Below are 18,831 nucleotides of genomic sequence, written 5' to 3' on the forward strand. Positions count from 1 at the left end.
CAGTCACGATTGGGACACGTGTCGAGAAAGTGATAGTAGAGATTATTGGGCGTTAGATCCGCAGCCGCTCGGAGACTGAATTGCTGACATGGCGATTTCTGATTGGAAAGACTTAGATGTACATAGAAACTGTGCGTAGGTAATTTTGACTCTGACTAATGAATTTGGAGTGTAAAAGTCGTTCAGTGTCTTGTCTTCCCTTTTATTTTTGGGCGGTAAGATGATATTATTCATTTTTTAGTCTTACGGGAGTCTAATTTTAGCATAAGGATTGCTTCTATTTTGAAATTCTTCATAGCTCAAAATTAAATGATGGTATACCATTTTGAGGTACATGATTTTTTATATTTAAATTTTTAGGAAATATTTTAAAATATTTTTTTAACCTCAACTTTTTTCTGGGTTGTTATTGATCACGAGGCTCAAAAGTACCTCAACAAAATCAGACGATCCCATATAGGTAAGAACTTTTTGCCTACTATAGACGATGTTTATATGTTAAAGCCTTAAAGGACTACAACATTCAAGCCTTGCCTCAGTTGTCCCACTTTTCTTCCTCTGTCTGTAATTGTAACTGCGATGCGAGGCAAGTATTTGAGCTTTTGAAACTCAACTAGTATGATAACTTTGGCAGGACATCTTAATTTGTAATATACCAGGTAACACTTCTTTCATTGTCAATGGTATTGATCAAACTTAATTGACACGAAATTTAAGTGCCGTATAAAAATCTAACTTTTGTTTAAATTGTCCAATAGATTACACTTGCAGGACAAAAACGCTCAAATAAAATCTCTAAAAAACCTACTCGAGTTCGAGTCCAAACAAATTCCATCAAGAAAACTAAAGTGAAAACCAAAGAAAAAAGCAGCAACTATTTAAAGTATCCTGTACAATGATAATAAACACATCAACATGATAAGCCAATAACATAACCAAGTTGTGTTAGTCATGCCTTCCAGCCGAAGCCCATGTTATCATCAAGATCACTGTGAAAGTAGGTATTATCTGCAAACTCATGGCCAATCTCCGGTATCATATCTTGCAAATGCAGATTTTGTGGCATCTCGGATGTTCTCGGGTTGAATCCATTGTTGCCACCGGCTGCAGAAGAATCTCCATTTGAAGTAGTTTTGAAGCTATTATTCCTTGAAATGGGTCCATTGTTTCCTAAAACGTTGGCAGAACCCCCTCCGCTTACAGTTGGAGTATGGCCCCCAAAACCCAATGCATTCTTCGCCATATTCCCATTTGCATTGGGTCCACCAAGAGATTGTGGTTGCATTCCCCCATTGTTATTTGACATCTCCTGCAGCAGGTGCTGGATCACCTGCTGCTGCTGTAGAGCTTGATTTCCTTGGGACCCCTGCGAAGTATTTTGTTGCAGTAAACTATTTGCACTTAATGTGCGCTGTTGAAGGAGTTGTTGTTGCTGCTGCTGCTGTGGGGTTAGATGGGGACTTGGAAAACCACTACCAGGAGAATTCTGCATTGAGCCTGGATTTAGAGCGGGACCAGATCCTTGAAGAGCAGAAGAGGGACTCGGGCTTGAATTATTGAAAGAGGGCCCTTCTCGCTGAAGTGAGCCAGGGCTGGAATTCATAGAATTTTGCCTCATGAGAAGATTCTGGTAGCTGTTCAGTGCTAAAGCAGCTTGGGCTGACCCACTCAAACCACCACGATTAACCATATTATGAGTGTTGTTCATATGATTGTTCGATCCAGGATTCAGTGCCATTAGCTTATTAAGTGTGTTTCGATCAGTTGGCAGACCTTGAACACTTGCTATCTGTTCCATTTCTTGCATCTTTTGCATCTGGATCTTTGAGGTTGTTGCAAGCCGAGGATAGTTTTTCAAGCTCTCTGCAGATAAATGTTGGATTAGTATACAAAGGCAAAAGACAATGAAAACAGATTTCAAACAACCTAAAATAGAAACAGCTTAGTACAACTAAAGATTAGGAGTCCAATAAGAGAAAAAGATGACATAAAACCACAAGCAAATTACCAATTGCCCCAATTTTGTGATCTGCACAGATATCTATTAGGTCTTTCATGCTATTGACGACCTCCGAAATCTGTCAAATATGGTAGCACACAATTATAAGGATTGAAATAGTACATAGAATAAGAAGTAAATATTTCTCCCTATGCTACTCAAAACTAAACAGAAACTTTGAACTGGAATTTAATAACATACCTGCAAACATCTCACATATCTTTTAGAAAAGCCCAGGTCATTTAGCGATTGCAACTCTAAAATCTTTGCAAGCTGACGTCCAGTTGTCAATACCCTAATGCAAAATAAACATTATTACAAGCTTTAGTCCAGCCTCATAATAGCTGTTAACATATACTATCCTAACCGCACCAAACATATCAATAAAAATATGACACAATAGATATACTTTTCTAGTTTTCTTATTCATTGGACTAGTAAATGCCGTACAGACTGTTTCAACACAACACTTAATAACCAAGGGTAGCTTATAAAAAGCCAAACAATAGAAAATAGTTTTCTTTTGGGCTAAAATAGTATTTTAGTCCCTTATAATAATTGTTTGTTTTAATTTAGTCCTACTTTTATTTTTTGTCTCAATTTGGTCTCTAATAAATTAATTAGTTGCAATGTCGGACTTCCGTCCAAATTATTTAAACGGAGTTAAATGTTGGCCACGTGAATGTCACGTAGATGCATAGGTAAATGCCACGTGGATGCCAAATTTTTTTAAAATACCTGGAATCAGAACGGCCCGTTCTGAAACCAGAACGGGTCGTTCTGGGTGCACTCTTGGTGTGTTAATTTTGCATCCGGAACGGCCCATTCCAGGTGCAAAATTAACACACCAAGAGTGCAACCAGAACGGGCCGTTCTGGTTCCAGACTGCTAAACAAAAACGGTCAATGATTATAGTTCACGGTTGTAAATCGTGGAAGGAAAAAGACCCAAGGTACAAAGCATTTCAAACACTGGATTTGGTAATATTATTAATGAAAATTGATAACTTCAATTGCTAAACAGTTAGGCTATACAATGTATCATTAAGGACAATGCAGTGTATCACTAAGGACAATGGCAGCAGATTTTATTTCATTGTTAGTCAAACTGAAATGAATCACTTACTACCAAATTGACACTATACAGTAAAGGATGAAATGACATGGTATTTTTCCTTAAAGTCATTAACGATGTACCCCAACAACAACAACCTGTTCTTGAAGAGGTAAAACCTGAAGTAAAGGAAGAGGATGCACGGGGCTAACATTTCACCACACAACCACATGCAGGGAAGGATCTAAGTTAATCATATTGGGGGCACTTGCCCCACTAAAATTTTTTTCATTCTTTTTTTTATATATAAAATATTAATAATTTTATAAAATATATATTATTAATTATATTTTAATTATATTGTTATATCTAATATAATAAATACATTAATATTTTTTTATATTTTATTTTATTGTTTAATTATTTTTTATTTTGTGATAAAATTATCTTCATTTTTATCACTCTAATTTTAAATAAGTTGCAAAAAATTATAAAATGACACTTAAATATTTTTTCAGATAGAAAGAGAAAAAGGAAAACTTATCACTATATCTATAAGACAATTGTATTTTATAAAAATAAGTAATTTTAAAATTTTTACAATAAAATATTTTTCAAAATTATTATATTTTTTAATAAAATTAATATAGAATATACTATTGTTCTCACGCGTTTTGGAACGGGCCGTTTTAGATACAAAATTGACACACCAAGAGTGCACCCAGAACGGCCCGTTCTGGTTTCAGAACGGGCCGTTCTGGTTCTAGGTGTTTTCAAAAAATTTGGCATCAACGTGGCATCCACCTATGCATCTACGTGACATCCACGTGGCCAACAATTAATTCCGTTTAAATAATTTAGACGGAAGTCTAACATTGCAACCAATTAATTTATTAGAGACCAAATTAAGACCAAAAATAAAAGTGGGACTAAATTGAAACAAACAATTATTATAAGGGACCAAAATAGGTTTTTAGCCTTTTCTTTTGGTTAGATAACTACAGAATATGGTTAACAAAAGGGAAGCAAAATCACAAATTCTAATATATGCTTAAGATGGCATGAGATGCTAATAGTTTAGAATAATATCTGTCATAAACCGACTGCATAACTTAAAGATCTATGTTAAAAAAATGATATTTTTGTAGAGAACCAGAATACAAGCAAGCATGCCAACAAATGAAAATCTTATACTACAGCTAGATCTTTTAATTTCTTTGTTTGGTTATTGACAAATTGACATGGAATAGTATAAGTACTTTTTACTGAAGTAGAATTTTGCATAAAAAGTAAACTGAAACATGCAAAGCCCAAAAGAGCTCGCATCACCTTGCCACTAACAGCTCTTGTGCCACCAAACCCAACAAAAGAAGAAGAAAAGATGACATTCAGAGAAGCCCATACATGTAGCAAAATAATATTTTGCGTCATATTTTCCTTTCTAGAATTGTTTCTACATCTATCCAGCCAAAAAATAAAAAATAAAAATGCACCATACCAAAATTACAAAAAAACATAAGGCATGTAATCAACAGATATATATTAACTGAGAAGGATTTACCAAATACGCCAATCACAAAGGAAAAAGTACATTAACGTACATGTTGCTGTTAGTTTGTAAGTCTTGCTGAGAAACCCCATCTGCCCCACTTTCAGCAATTGTACTCTGGCATTTTTGAGCCAACTGAACTAATTGGTTGACCTACAAAAGAGTGAATTATATGAATTAGCTTCCAAAACAATACACCTACATTACCATAACAATCAACTTTACTTCAGACAGGTGAGCATTATTTTGTGCCAATCATCAGACGCATTCAAAACAACTAGTACATTATGGGTAACTTTCATCTTTAATTTCCTTGATCACCAGATCCACTTCATAAAATAAGAAACTTTACTTAATGCCTACCAATTTCCATATACCCAAATGTCTATATTACTATTGTCACCATTTAGTACTTATCATTTGTGCATACAATCACAAGAAATATGATGCAAAGAAAACACAAGCATACAAGGAGTTAACTATACAATCATGAACACATGCAGAATTTGCAGAGTTTTTCTGCAGAAGTATTCCAAAGTTTCCAAACATGCAAAGTAAACAAAAGTAGACCCACACTATTAATTAAATCAGACAATAAATGAATATTTACTTTAACTGCCAAATAGCACCATCATCTATACAAAATAAAGAGTGGTTACAACCACGGAATAGATCAATCTAAAGAATGTAAAATCATACCTGAGGTGCAACCAACCTTCGAGGAAGAAGTTCTTCATGGCGCCTTGCACAGAACTCCCAAGACAGTATCTGTGCAAATTTGACAAGAACTTCAGGAGGTCATTTAATTTTAAAAAAAAATAAAATAGAAAAGATATTTAACAATAATAAAAATTTTGAAACCTTCAAGTCTTGAGTGAATATGATTCGAAGTTGACCTTCACGAACAACACGAAGCTGCTCATATACACTCTCTTGAACTGCTTTTGCAAATTCTATCATCATTGCACCAGACGGAAATCTTTGTTCACGTGATGAGTCCAGAAACAAAAGTTCATCAATCACTCCACTGCCAAATTTGATTTCATTAAGTCTAGGTAATACTTCATAAGTTGCCTCTGTAAAGAAAATCCAGAATGGTCATATTAGATTACAAGATTAACATCAGAAATTAAATAAATAACAAGCTAATTATCTAGTTTGCAGAAACATCCAGTGTGCAAGCTGTGCATCTTCAACTATGACAAACTAATAAGCACTTGGTTATATTAGATTTGATTATTATTGACAGCATTTTAGTTCAGTTAACTTTTTCTAACTTTCAAGTTTAAATAAAGTTACAATTAGGAATGTGTTCACTGGTTACTGGGTCAGCACTGACTGCACTAGTACTAGTCAACCAGAAAGTTAAAAAAAAATGAAATACAAATCAGAACTTTATAATGAAATTAAATTTCCACAATCATATACTATATAATAACGACATAAGGGCCAGTTTGGTTTGGTTTGCTTTCATTTATTACTCTCAAAAATTACAAATATGTCAATTTGTTTTCTCTCTGATACAAATAGTGAAAACAACAAAACTCCTATTTACAGCTTCTTATACAAATTCTTTGAAAACAGGAAATTAAGTGAAATGAAAGTAACATTTTTATAATCATTTATCAGAAAAGTAAATGGAAATAGAAAAAGTTTTCTCAAGTCATATAGCCCCAATATTTTCATTTTTCATATACTTACCAAATCCCTTTCCAGATTTAGAACCACACAAGTCACAATGCCATGCATCCTGAACAAAGAAATAACCATGTCAGTATGTAATCATCAAATACTCAAAAGTACCAACACTAGTATAAAGGCATTCTTAGGAGTTGTCAACAATTACATGATAAGCAAATTCAATCTATTAACATTTTGAATGTACGATTGAATAATTGATCATTTGCAAATATTAAGCCAGTATACTATTTTTAAGAAAGAAACACAACTATATAAGAATAACAAATGCAAAAAACTTACCATAGCTGCTTGGGGGAAAACACCAAGTGCATGATGCCCAACGTTGCTATATAATGACAAGCACCACCGTTTCTTTGCACGAGGAGAGTAATATTCCGCAACAAATTTTCTCCAATAGGCAATACTATTATCCTGACGCAAAAAGAATAATTCAATAACAGTTTTAACCAATCCAGAACTTAAAAAATACCCAAAATATAAGTGTTCAGATATAAAATATAATAAACTATCTTGATAAATTCCTGAAATAAAAGGAGTAATCTTCAAAAGAAAACAAAAATAAACAGATATTATTATGAATGTCAAATATATTTAACACTCGAGATAGGCCATCACATGCAGCAAACATACAGAACTCACATTTGGCCGTTGCCTTTGATGATAGAGATACTGCATCAATCGACGTGCACAAACCCCACTAACACTACTGTCATATGCACGCTTGACAGCAGAAGAGGGCTGCATCATTTGTTGCTGAAATTGCTGCCTCAATTGCATTTGTTGCTGTTGTTGTTGCTGCTGCTGTTGCAACTGCGCTCGTTGTAATTGTGGCATCGACTGAAACATTTGCTGTTGTCTCAGTCTCTGCTGCTGTTGAAGCAAAGCCTGTAACTGTGGATTACGACCCTGTAATTGCATGGAATCTTGTCTCTGAAGAATCTGCTGAAGAACCTGTTGCTGCATTATATCTTCCTGTTTGATATCCAGTCTAGGTTTCTTTGACAAATGAGACATATTATTTGGATCTTGAATGAAAGATCCTGGGACTTGTGCACTCATTTGAAGGGGAGAAAGACCAGTTTGAGATGCAGGCAAAGATGTAGCACTTGAAGCACCATGCGGCTGCTGCTGATTAGGCTGCAATTGTTGAGCATTTTGTTCTTGATGAGAGCTCTGTTGTACTACAGAGGAACCATCAATCACTGATGACCCAGAGATATTATTTGAAGTAAATGACATAGGTGATGCAGGCAATCGTAAGTATGAATCTGTGTTAACACTGGCACTTCTCTGCAAATGGGGACCACCAGAGAGAGCAGAATTTGCATCTGTGACTAAAGAACTGGCTCCGACACTTGGTGCTGAGTTTGCCACACTGTTCAAAGCTGCATTATTCATATCCCCAGAGACTGGACCCAGGTTTGAGCGACCAGCTCCCGGAACTAAGCTAGACGAATTAACAAAAGATGAGCTCAAGTGAGAATTAACAACAATCGTCGACTGCCCATCTCCTTGAAAGAAAATTCCAGAATTTGATGGTGATTGGGTTAACCCACCTGCCACCCGGGAAGGTGTCATGGGAGGCATTCCCCCTTGACGACTCAAGTCTACGTAGCTCTCCAGAGCCGAACCTAACCGTTATTTAAATATTTTCAAATAGCTGTGAACGCTGGGCAAAAGACAGATAGCGTACCAAACCCTGGTAGTATTTCTTCTATATCTCAAATCTCCAAGCTTCACTCCATCAGGCAACCTTTAAACAGATCAACGAACTCCAGTTCAGCCAAATGCACCCAGAATCGTTATTCACTTCTCAACACTGGATAATCGCTGATATGAATCTAACGACACAAAGAAAATAACATATATACATATTCATCAGCACAAAGAAGGAAAACCAATAACCCAAAAATTCACTTTTTAAAAATTAAATTAAATGACCAAACAAACCCCGGTTTCGAAGCATCACTTTTTTTAAAAACACGCCACTAATTGACAAACCCCAATACAGTTTTCCAGGAAGGAAAACCACAACCCAACAATTTCACTAAATGAAACCTAATTCTAACGGCTTTTCCTCCTCTAAGGAAAGGAATTCACTTCAAAGAGAAAAGAGAACAACACTGTAATGAAATGCATGCCACTGACAAACAATGAAGATGTCCAAAGTAAATCAGAACCCCAATCAAATTATTGTTATTATTAACATTAGAACAATGGAGCCTAAAATTCAGAAACATCAAAACCTGCGGCGTAACCCAAACACAATAATAAAGTCCCAACTCCCATCCCCAAACAACGGAAAAAGCAAACCTTAAACCGAACACCGCAAAAATTAAAGAAAAAAAAGAAAGAAAAGAAGAGGAAACAAATAAATAATATTACTCTCAACACGAATTTAAAATACAAAAAATTAAAGGGTTCAAGATCGATCAGTAGCAGAAAAATTGAAGGAAAAAGAGACACCAATGAAGCTCGCAAAACAGTTCAGTGCTAAAACGAATCGTTTAGAAACTACTCACAGAGAAAGCGCGAGCTGCGAAAAGAAGCGAAGCGTCGCTTTTTGGAGACGTAATGAATTGAAATAGCAGAGAATAAAAAAGAAAGTAGTGAGAGATGGAGAAACAGGTTTTTATAACAGTGTGGGAGTGACCGCTTTTACCTGTCACGCGCTATCGCGTTACCTGCAGTGACCGGTTGCGATCGGGACACGTGTCGCGAAAGTGATAGTAGGATCAGTCGGTGATGGATCCGCAGCGGCTCGGGGACTGTAATGCTGACGTGGCGAGTTTTGATTGGGAGATAGTTATTTATGTAGAGAAACTGTGCGTAGGTAATTTTGACTCCCCGTATTGGATTTCGTTTGGTGTGTAAAAGTCCTTCGGTGTCTTATCTTCCAATTTTTTATTTTTCTTTTGAGCGGTAAAATTAAGTAATTTTATTTTGTTCTCAAATTTTAGGCGGAAACGAATTTAACCGGAGGATTACTTTTATTTGTACCAGTTCGTGGAACCTGCACAAAATTGATGGAAATAATATTAATTAATTTAAATTTATTTTAAATATATTAGTTAGGATTGTTAAAAAGATTTCATAAGTATATCCATAGAAAAAAATCAATAACAGGTAAAAGATGGGTAGTAAACAGTTATCTATAAGTAATGTGAATGGATATTTTTTATTATCTTATGTTAATGGATAGAATATAGGTATCTTATTTGTATATGTGGATATCAGTGTCGGTTAATATTTAGTTTATTTAAATTTATATAAATTTAATTTTATTTGAATTAGTATAAATTTAGTTTTATTTAAATTTTGTTTGACATAGTTAATTATTGTATTTTATTATATGTAATCAAAATATTTTATTTTAATAATTATTATTTGGGCTTTAAATTTACGTTTACAATTTACTTATTGTTATTAATATAATTGTAAAAAAAAATATTTAAATTTTAATTTTATAATATTTAAAATTTTTTTTAGGTTTTATTTAAATTTTACTTATAATCCTCAAACTTTTTTTTACTAGATTCTTATAACTTTTAAAAGAAAAAAAATTATTATAAATAACTGAAGTATATAGTTAAAATATTTTATTGAATATTTTAAAATATTTTTTTTTTAAATATCTACGAGTACTCATGAATATTTATGAATAGTAAAAAAATATTCAACCAATACTTACTTGGATATGAAAACAAATACAAGATATATATTTATCTAATAAAAAGGATAGCAGAAAGCTATTATTCGTATTCATCTCGTCTCTAACATCCTTATATTAATATTATATGAATATATTAAATTTAATGGGTGTAAAATTTTAAATTAATGAAGTGATAATAAAACTATACATGTAGGTGATGTAACCAAATTTCTATCTTACAAGTCAATGAAAATATTAAAATATCAATTAAAAATATATTTCCATAAATTCATACTATAATTACCGGTTAAAAGATATAAAAAAAATAAGAATAAAAATAATTAAAAAAATCCAGCATGTTTGTATATTTTTTGTTGCTAAAAACTCAATTCATCACACCATTTCTAATTTTTTCTTTCAATTCTTACAAAAAGAAAAAACTGTAGGTTATACTAACTACCAAAATGTCTCATCTTTTTTAATTTATAAATGTTTGATGACTCGTTACTTATTGTTAATAGGGAACAAAATATAAATAACACAATCAAAATAACAACATGAAAAATAATATATGAATTTATAATCTAAGGACAAAAAATATAGAAACAACATTAATTGAGGTGATCGATGAGAAGTGAATCTCTTAAGTTGAAGAGATAGATGCAATTCATAAAATATATATATATATATATATATATATATAGAGAGAGAGAGAGAGAGAGAGAGGAGGGTTCAAACACTGGTGTAATTTTTACTAAGTATTACACTACTCAATAATTTTATATTAAATGTGAGTTTTGTAAATCTAACCGTTAGCTTGAAAATTTATATCACTTTATATGTGTGTATCAAATTTTGTTAAAATTGAACAACAACTTGAGAGCAATCAAGATGTTCATATTTTAGTATATTTTAAAATAAATATATTACATCAATTTTTTTTATAAGAATGAAGTATCAAATCATCTTGGATTAATATAAAATTTTGTATATATGATCTAAGAGTAAAGAACTTTCAATCTAACGATTAGATTTACAAAATTCACATTTAATATAAAGTTATTAAATGGTTTAACACTTAGTAAAAGTTACACCGGTGACATTTGAACCTAGTATTTTGATAATTTCAAATGTGATCTTAGATCACTCAATCCATAAAAACTCAATAACCTAATCAAACAATTTTTGCAACCTCAAATTTAACAGAGCAAAACTCTAAATTCTTAAAAATATTAATAATAAAATATATTTTTTTACATGGTGAAATGATTTAATTTGTCTTGTCCCACACTTGTGTTTTTCATCATTTGTCATCTTCTACCACTTATGATCTCACCTACAAATAAACAATCGGCCTTTGGAGTTCAAGTCATGACAGCATCTAGTAGTTGAAGTCAATGATATCTCATATTATATATATATATATATATATATATATATATATGTGTGTGTGTGTGTGTGTGTGTGTGTGTGTGTGTGTGTGTGTAAATTTATAATCAAATGATATACGATGAAATAGACACAAAAATCTAAAGTAATACATGTAATTTCAATGAAAATGAAGAAAGAGTTATACGAAGATAACTTTAGTTTGTTCATGATTGATATATATATATATATATAGAGAGCGAGAGAGAGAGAGAGGAGAGAGAGGCAATAAGTTTAGGATTCATAGATGTAACCTACATTTGATTTTCTCATTTTTTGGTAACTAAATGTTTCATTAAGAACATGGACAAGTGCATAATGTCTCTTCTCAATTTTTTATAATTGATTGCTTTATTAAAACATGGATAGATGCATAATATGAATAGGTGTGAATTTAATGCATATCGGGAACATTAACACGTGGAGAATGTTAATGAGTATAATTTAAATGTATATTTCAATTTTCAAATTCAATTAATAACATGTAGTTAATAAGATAACAAATTATTGAATGGAGAATGTTGAGTTTGAGTTCGAGTGGGAAAAAGAAGTTAGACAACTTCTTCGCATTATATATATGTGTATTAAGATTTAAGGATTAAAATTTTGTGCTACATATAAATTTTTGTATGATACTTGGGGTATAGGTTGAGTGTGCAGAAAAAAAAATAGAATGAACCGATTTAAATTTGAAATGGAATCACACCATTTAAAAAAAATCATAACCAATTTGAAAATAAAAACAAACAAATTGCATTATTTATATAAAATGAATTTTAATAACTAAACCACATTGATAATTAGGTTTGTTGCACTAGTGTTGTGACATTCTCTACCCTGCATGTCAAAACACATAATATAAAAAAAACAATTGAAATATCTCAATATAATAAATAAACTCAATTTATACGGGTAGAAAGAATCACATTTTAGCCTATAATAGACTTAGTAAAAATATCAAATTACAAAGAAAATAAAATCAACCATCCAACATAAATGAAATCCTAACTTGTCCTAACTAATTTCCTATGTCATGTATCCTATCAGAGAAAAATCCAACATTAAGAATTAAGGCTCATCACCAACATCTTCAGCATCATGTTGATGATCACCTGTAACAATCATAAGAAAACAACACAAAATAGAAAGGGAGTAGGAATGCAAATTGGTTAGTCAAACACAAATAACACATAATCATCACATATCATACACAATTACACATTATCATCATACTTAGCTCATCCACAACATAATAAACAACAACAAATATAATGATAATGCATATGCAATGGACACGAACTACATGTTATCATGCATATGGTGTCAATAAAAACATCACACTTGTGTAGTGCTGCTAGCAACACACTAGAGTAGTCTAAGCATACACGTTGGGTCACACCCTCTATGCATTCTCACTATAAGAACATACTATCAAAGTCTAGTCAGGATAACTAAGCCGCACTAGATACATCTCATGCTCATGAAGATCGGATTGGGACTTCTAAATCGACTTATCCCCAAGGTTAGTTCCTAAGCTTTTGCACAGGGGACCTTCTTTGGCAGTATATTCCATATCATACCTTTCAAAAATATTTTATGCATATGATGCATGACAAACAGACTCTATACATTATATTTTATTCTCTAAAATAAAATCTCACACTTCATGTGCCCAATCCGAATGAAGGCACCAGAAGATTTGTCTACAACCTATCCTTAATAACTAGCCAAAAAGGCAAGACTTATGGATCATAAGAAATAGATATAAAGATGAAATGTTGCCTCAGCCTCCTACAAATTATTGTGTTCAACATGACTATGCTATACAAATCTTTGGCCAAATGTATTGAATTTGAGAATTATGGTACTTGATTCCTTAAAATTTTTCATTGATCATCAACTACAACAAGACCAGAACCAAGCAATGCACCCAAGATAATTTGCTCCCAACGTCTCACATCTCTCTACACTATGCTTGAGGTTATCGTCCGTAGTTGTGACGAATTACTAGAATCTCTTCTCCATGATGATGATGAAGAAGACGTATAACAATCTTTCTGAGAATGGTATTTCAAGGTACACTTCCCTAATGGATGATGAATTTTAACATCAAACACCGGCGAAAGTGGTTGTCCAGTGACTTGAACATGTGCGATGCTGCACATAGTAATTTAACTTGTCAATGATGGAAAACAAATGGTAATTCATTCTTGAAATAAAACATCATTTGATATTAAGAAATCGAGACAAACTTGAAGACATGGAAAATTTAATCAAGTTGGAACTTGGAAACAAGTAACAACACTACTGATAATATGACCTATTTGGAACTCTTCCAAGTATGTGTCCAAACAGTCTCACAAGCAATGAAGTAACAAAAAGAATTCAAAAAGAAACAAGTTACAATTTTTCGTCTCATCAAGAGTACATGATGAATTATTCAGAATCAGGTGTAGATGGTAGTATGGCATTTAACATTGGGATTTGCTAACATACACTTACTTAAAATTTAGTTAGAATACCTTAGCAAGGAATAACTAGGATTATTTTAAAATACACTAATAGATTGTTAACATACTCTAACTAAAATAAATAAATAAATGCACGTTAGCAAACCCTTTACAATATATCATCTTTGCTTAAATTAGATTTCATCTTTGGAAGATAAATGTAAGGAATAATATGATGAAATTCCCCAAAAACTCTTGTCATGATCCGTGAGTGGCATATGTCATGAAAAAACACAAATTTATGAGTGCACATGTAGAAAGAAACAAATCAAATTCTCTAAAAAAAAACAAATAAAAAAGAATGTTTGTGAAACAAACCATATGTAGAATAATTCATCCATTTATTGTTTTTGAACTCTACCCAATAGCTCAACTACCAGTACACCTCCAGTGCACATAATTGGTTCAGGTAGCTTGAATTGTTGCAAGCGATTTCCCTGTAAATTTAGTATGTCACTAACTTTTTTCAAGTGTCAAACACAGGCATTGAATGTTATACTATAGTCAAAAACAAAATGCAGTTTCAATCTAGAATGGATAAGAGTCAAATCCATGCTTGTTATATTTAACAGTTAAAACCAAAACATGAGATTACTGAATCCAAAAGGGGAGGGGGGTTCTAATGATAATTCAGCATTAATTTCAATTAAATATTAACACAGTCCCTTCTATCATCCCAACATGCCAATTAATAAAGCTAAAGATCCGCTAATTACCAAGATTGTTACAAACCCTCAATAGAAAAAAAATGAGAAACTTAAAGAAGAGAAAGAGAGCAAAGTTGTAGAAGTCTATTGAATCTAAACAGAAAAAGGAGAAGAATTCTAATTATGAGTCCTTACTTTTATGCTATACACAAATCCAAGTCCCTACTCTTAATAATATTAACCACCAAACAACTTAACTATTCTAAACTAACTACTCATGGGGCCATACCAATACCATCCCCTAAACCTTGTCCACAAATCACAACGGTGAAATTGGGGAACCCTACTTTGCTATCTCAAGCCAGATTTATGGCTTTCATAATATTGTCAGTGTTTTTGTCCGAATTCTTCATTTCACTTTACTACTTAATCCACCAAAGAAATACCCAGTAATTGCTCTGGAATCTCTAACAATTGTACCACCAACATTTTGAAAAACTATTTCATCTAAGCAATCCACCTCATACGAGGTTGCCATAAAAAATTAGGTAAGTTGAGTTTTCTTGCACACATTAGGGACTCATCAAAGATGGGCTTAGAAATACCATCATGTTGTGTCTCAGTTTTCTCCTCTCCTTTGTCAGCCATGAACTAGGTAAATTTTGGAGGTTTGCACATTGTCTTCTTCCTAGTCGAAAGCTAATACTCTATTTCCTCCTCTACCTATCCAAATGCCCGCCATACTGTACTTTCAAATCTCTAGCTCATAAGCATCCAGCTTTGCAGTGGAGAGAAGAAGAATGCTGAGAAGAAAATGATTTATGATTTAATATTCAACTGAATGATATATAGGCTTACACTAAACCTCTATGCTATACTTCACAAACTAACATTAGTACCCAATGACTAATTTAGTTGCAATTACTAACTACAAATAGTTGAGTTCATTTAACTTAAACAAGTACAAAAATTATTTGCAACCATGATATCCAGAGAACATAATCTCACCCCATGGTCATCTTTAAGAACTCTACCAAATTCTCCAAAGTTTCTATTTTTGTTTCCATGTTATCTCTGGAAAACGAGATCCAACAGGTTGGACCAGATTGTTACAAACCCACAAGGGAAAGAACTAGGAAATCTAACATACGAGAAAGAGAACAAATCTGCAAAGGTATATTGAATCTCAACCAAAAAGGGGGAGAATTCTCTTTCCAAGTTTCTCCTTTTACAACTGAGAGACACAACTCTGCTTCCAAAACTAATAAATCTAAATGCCTTATTAATTATATCCCTCTTAATAAGTTACTATTTAAGCTAAGTCCCTACTCTCTGCCCACCACTACTAAACTATCTGAACTAACTACTCTCTAGGCCATATCAATGACAGTTACCATTATCTAGAAAAGCTACGAGTCAAATCTTGTGATAAAAATATTTATAAAGGATAGAAAAAAACAATTAAGTAGAGAATGAGAATTTGATAATAAGTGGATGATCCCCAAAAAATAGCAGTTGATGAATCCAAAGATTCCTCTATGTTGAGTAAATTGAATGGATAAAAAAATGTGCAAAACCTGAATTTTAACAGTGCAACTCACTTGAGACATTGGAAATTCAGGTGAAGTATATGTCCATATGAATTGATCGTCCCCCAAGACGTGATTAACAATCATTTTATCCACAGAAAACTCTAATTTCATTGGGTACCTCGGATGTCCCATTCTGAATCAGACAGCCTTAGCTGAATATACAGGGAAACCATGCTGAAAATATGTTGACAAGTAAATATATAGATTCTATGTCAAGTGATTAAGAGTTCTTGATCCTCAATTACCTATTTTTCAAATTAACTTGATACGCACAACAAAGTTTAAAATAGCTACCAGGCTAACCTTGAAATGGTTGGACATGGATCTCTGTAACAAGACACATTTTTTAGACAAGCTTATAAACTAAAGTCTCGCGAACATAAGGATCACTTTCCCCTTTGCTTGACCAGTATGATTGTCTATATTCAGTTCTATCCCCAGGCTCCAACGTATGTACAATGCTTTCTTCAGGGTAGTAATCGGTGCTAGATGCACTAATAGCCTTTGAGATGCAATTTTTCCTCAAAGGAGTAAGACCACTGGCCAAGAATGCATGGACTTTATGATTTCTCTTAAGGCACTCCCAATTTACATAATGACCATGATTGTTGCTTATTGGTTCAATAATGTTGTCAAGCTCAATGCTTTGAGCAACACCAGATATTTCAGGAAACATTTTCAAGAAAAGTTGCTTGTAGAGACCATGTTCAATAATTGCAAAATATTTAGTCCGCGTATTAATACCGTATGAATAGCAAAATAAAACCAAAGAACAATGAAATACTCCATGCCTTTTATTTCAAACTTGAACGAGAAAACCAAATCTTACCCAAAATAAAATAAAATATACATATAGGATAATATAACAATATTGAAGATAAATTTTAGAAGCCATAAGCATTCAAGCAAATCAAATACGCACTTTTCGGACAAAAAGTCCAATACACTATAAATCCTAAGTTTGCAAGTAATTAACTCAAAATGAGTTACCAAATCAGTGCCAAGAACTGGAAACAACAGAAACCCAAATAAGATCACAAGGGTCATCCAAATGGGTGAGAATCTTGATTGACATGTCAGGTCCAAGCAATTGGATGAAATCCATTTTGTTTGTCACTTTAGACATCTTTTATTATCAAAGCCTGATAGCAAATAGAACAACCAAATATCAATCATCAATGCCACACATACCCATTCCAAACCACAAAATGAAAATTTTGACAAACTTGGTGATGTCTAAGAAAAATTCTTCAAGCAATTAGCATTAAAATCACAGGATATTAAAAATCAATTAATTTTGAAAATGCAAGGATAATTCCACATATTGAGTGCAAATTAATTATTTCCTTCATTAAAAACCATAGACCCTATCATAATTAAAGCATTAGACATTAAAAAGTTGAAAACTTGGGCTACCCAAAGATTGGTCAACAACTCAATATATAGCCAAAGAGGAAAAATATTCAAAATTGTGTCACTTGAACATTGACTAAAACTTGAGCCAAAATAATTTTTTTAAAATGAAAATATCTAAAAATGTCAATTTCTAACTTACTAATTGTCTTCCATTAAACATCCAACAAATTTGAAATGACATGGCATTTTAGCAAAGTAGAAAGTGGAAGGAGATTGTTACTTTGCTCGGACAATTGAATTGATGACCTAATAAAGCTACACCCAAATAAGGAACCAAGTGAAACAAACTTAACATGGAGAAGGAAGCTCATGGGCATAGAGAGAGAAGTGCACAAGTTACCTTTCTGTAAATAAAGTGTGGATCTGAAGAAATGAGAGGGACCCTTGATTCTGTGTGAGAGAAAGAACGAGGAGATGGAAGCAGGTGAACGGTGTTGGGTTTGGAACCGCTATTTTCTAAGGACAAGTCAACACTTCTCTAGATTTTCTTAGAAACTGTTTTCACAACAAACTCTATCACTATGACCAACAATTTTACGTAGATATTATCTATTAGAACAATAAGTTTGATTAATTTTAGCCAACATATTTGTTGATTAGAAGCATCAACTAATTTGAAGGTTATCAAAGGATAAGATTGGAGAGAATGAATTATTCTAGTGTATGATTATTTTATCTTATTATTTATTTCATATTTTAAGAATTCAATAAAAGTAAAATTTATATGAGAAATTCTATGGTACCCATCTTATTTGAGAGGGTACCGGTACAGGCTTTTATATTTTATATTTTTAATAATTTATTTAAATAATATTTATGATATTTTATTTTCTTAATTTTTAAATTATTTAGTCATTTTATTTTTATTTTATATATTTTAATTTATTTGTAATAATATTATTATATATTTAAAAAGTTTAATTTTAATAATTTTTTAAGTATATTTTTATCTTTTTACTTAAAATTTTTGAATTTTTATATTTTAATTTTAATAATTTTTTAAGTATATTTTTTTTGTCTTTTTGTCTTAAATTTTTGAATTTTTACATTGTAATTTTAATAATTTTTTATTTCTACTATTTATTAATTTTTTTCTTTTTTTTAATATTTTATAATATTATTGAAATCTTATAATTTTAATCTCTATAATTTTATCTTATTTTTTTATTTTATAAGTATAATTTGGATAATTCATTTTATAATTAAATTAATTTTTTAAAATTTTTTATGAATTTACATAAAAAAAACATATTGAAACTCCTCGATTATTAATGGTATCATAGC

General features: G+C 32.1%; 1 protein-coding gene and 1 pseudogene across 4 annotated transcripts; both read right to left on the reverse strand.

Moving 5' to 3' along the window:
• Positions 1-711: 711 nt before the first annotated feature.
• Positions 712-8,940, reverse strand: LOC109803464 (putative transcriptional regulator SLK2). 3 transcript variants are annotated; one of them, XM_020365051.3, is made up of 11 exons: positions 8,825-8,940; positions 7,859-8,143; positions 6,942-7,744; positions 6,582-6,713; positions 6,303-6,351; positions 5,463-5,677; positions 5,301-5,369; positions 4,654-4,754; positions 2,201-2,294; positions 2,009-2,078; positions 712-1,863 (listed from the first exon to the last, which is right to left on the reverse strand). In XM_020365051.3, exons 2-11 carry the CDS (start codon positions 7,887-7,889, stop codon positions 950-952), a joined length of 2,478 nt encoding a protein of 825 aa, XP_020220640.1. In that variant the 5' UTR covers positions 7,890-8,143; positions 8,825-8,940; the 3' UTR covers positions 712-949. The 3 variants fall into 3 exon arrangements, with proteins under 3 accessions (XP_020220640.1, XP_020220642.1, XP_020220639.1); XM_020365053.3 differs by having other exon boundaries at positions 6,942-7,749; XM_020365050.3 differs by having other exon boundaries at positions 6,942-8,143.
• A 3,073-nt stretch (positions 8,941-12,013) lies between these two features.
• Positions 12,014-18,754, reverse strand: LOC109803719 (F-box protein At4g00755-like; annotated as a pseudogene). Its single transcript, XR_014431102.1, has 5 exons — positions 17,888-18,754; positions 16,435-17,273; positions 16,141-16,316; positions 14,211-14,329; positions 12,014-13,539 (listed from the first exon to the last, which is right to left on the reverse strand). The product of XR_014431102.1 is annotated as an F-box protein At4g00755-like (transcript).
• Positions 18,755-18,831: the final 77 nt, after the last annotated feature.

The sequence above is a fragment of the Cajanus cajan genome, chromosome 1 (genome assembly GCF_000230855.2).
Source record: "Cajanus cajan strain Asha chromosome 1, NIPB_CcT2T_4, whole genome shotgun sequence".
NCBI classification, from domain to species: Eukaryota; Viridiplantae; Streptophyta; class Magnoliopsida; order Fabales; family Fabaceae; genus Cajanus; species Cajanus cajan.

Excerpts from the sequence above, each read along its gene's own strand:
- LOC109803464 (XM_020365050.3), bottom strand. The coding sequence starts at position 7,889 with ATGCCTCCCATGACACCTTCCCGGGTGGCAGGTGGGTTAACCCAATCA. Across the intron at positions 6,352-6,581 it reads TTTTCCCCCAAGCAGCTATG|GATGCATGGCATTGTGACTT; the intron begins GTAAGTTTTTTG and ends TTCTTTGTTCAG. Across the intron at positions 5,370-5,462 it reads TATTCACTCAAGACTTGAAG|ATACTGTCTTGGGAGTTCTG; the intron begins GTTTCAAAATTT and ends AAATTTGCACAG.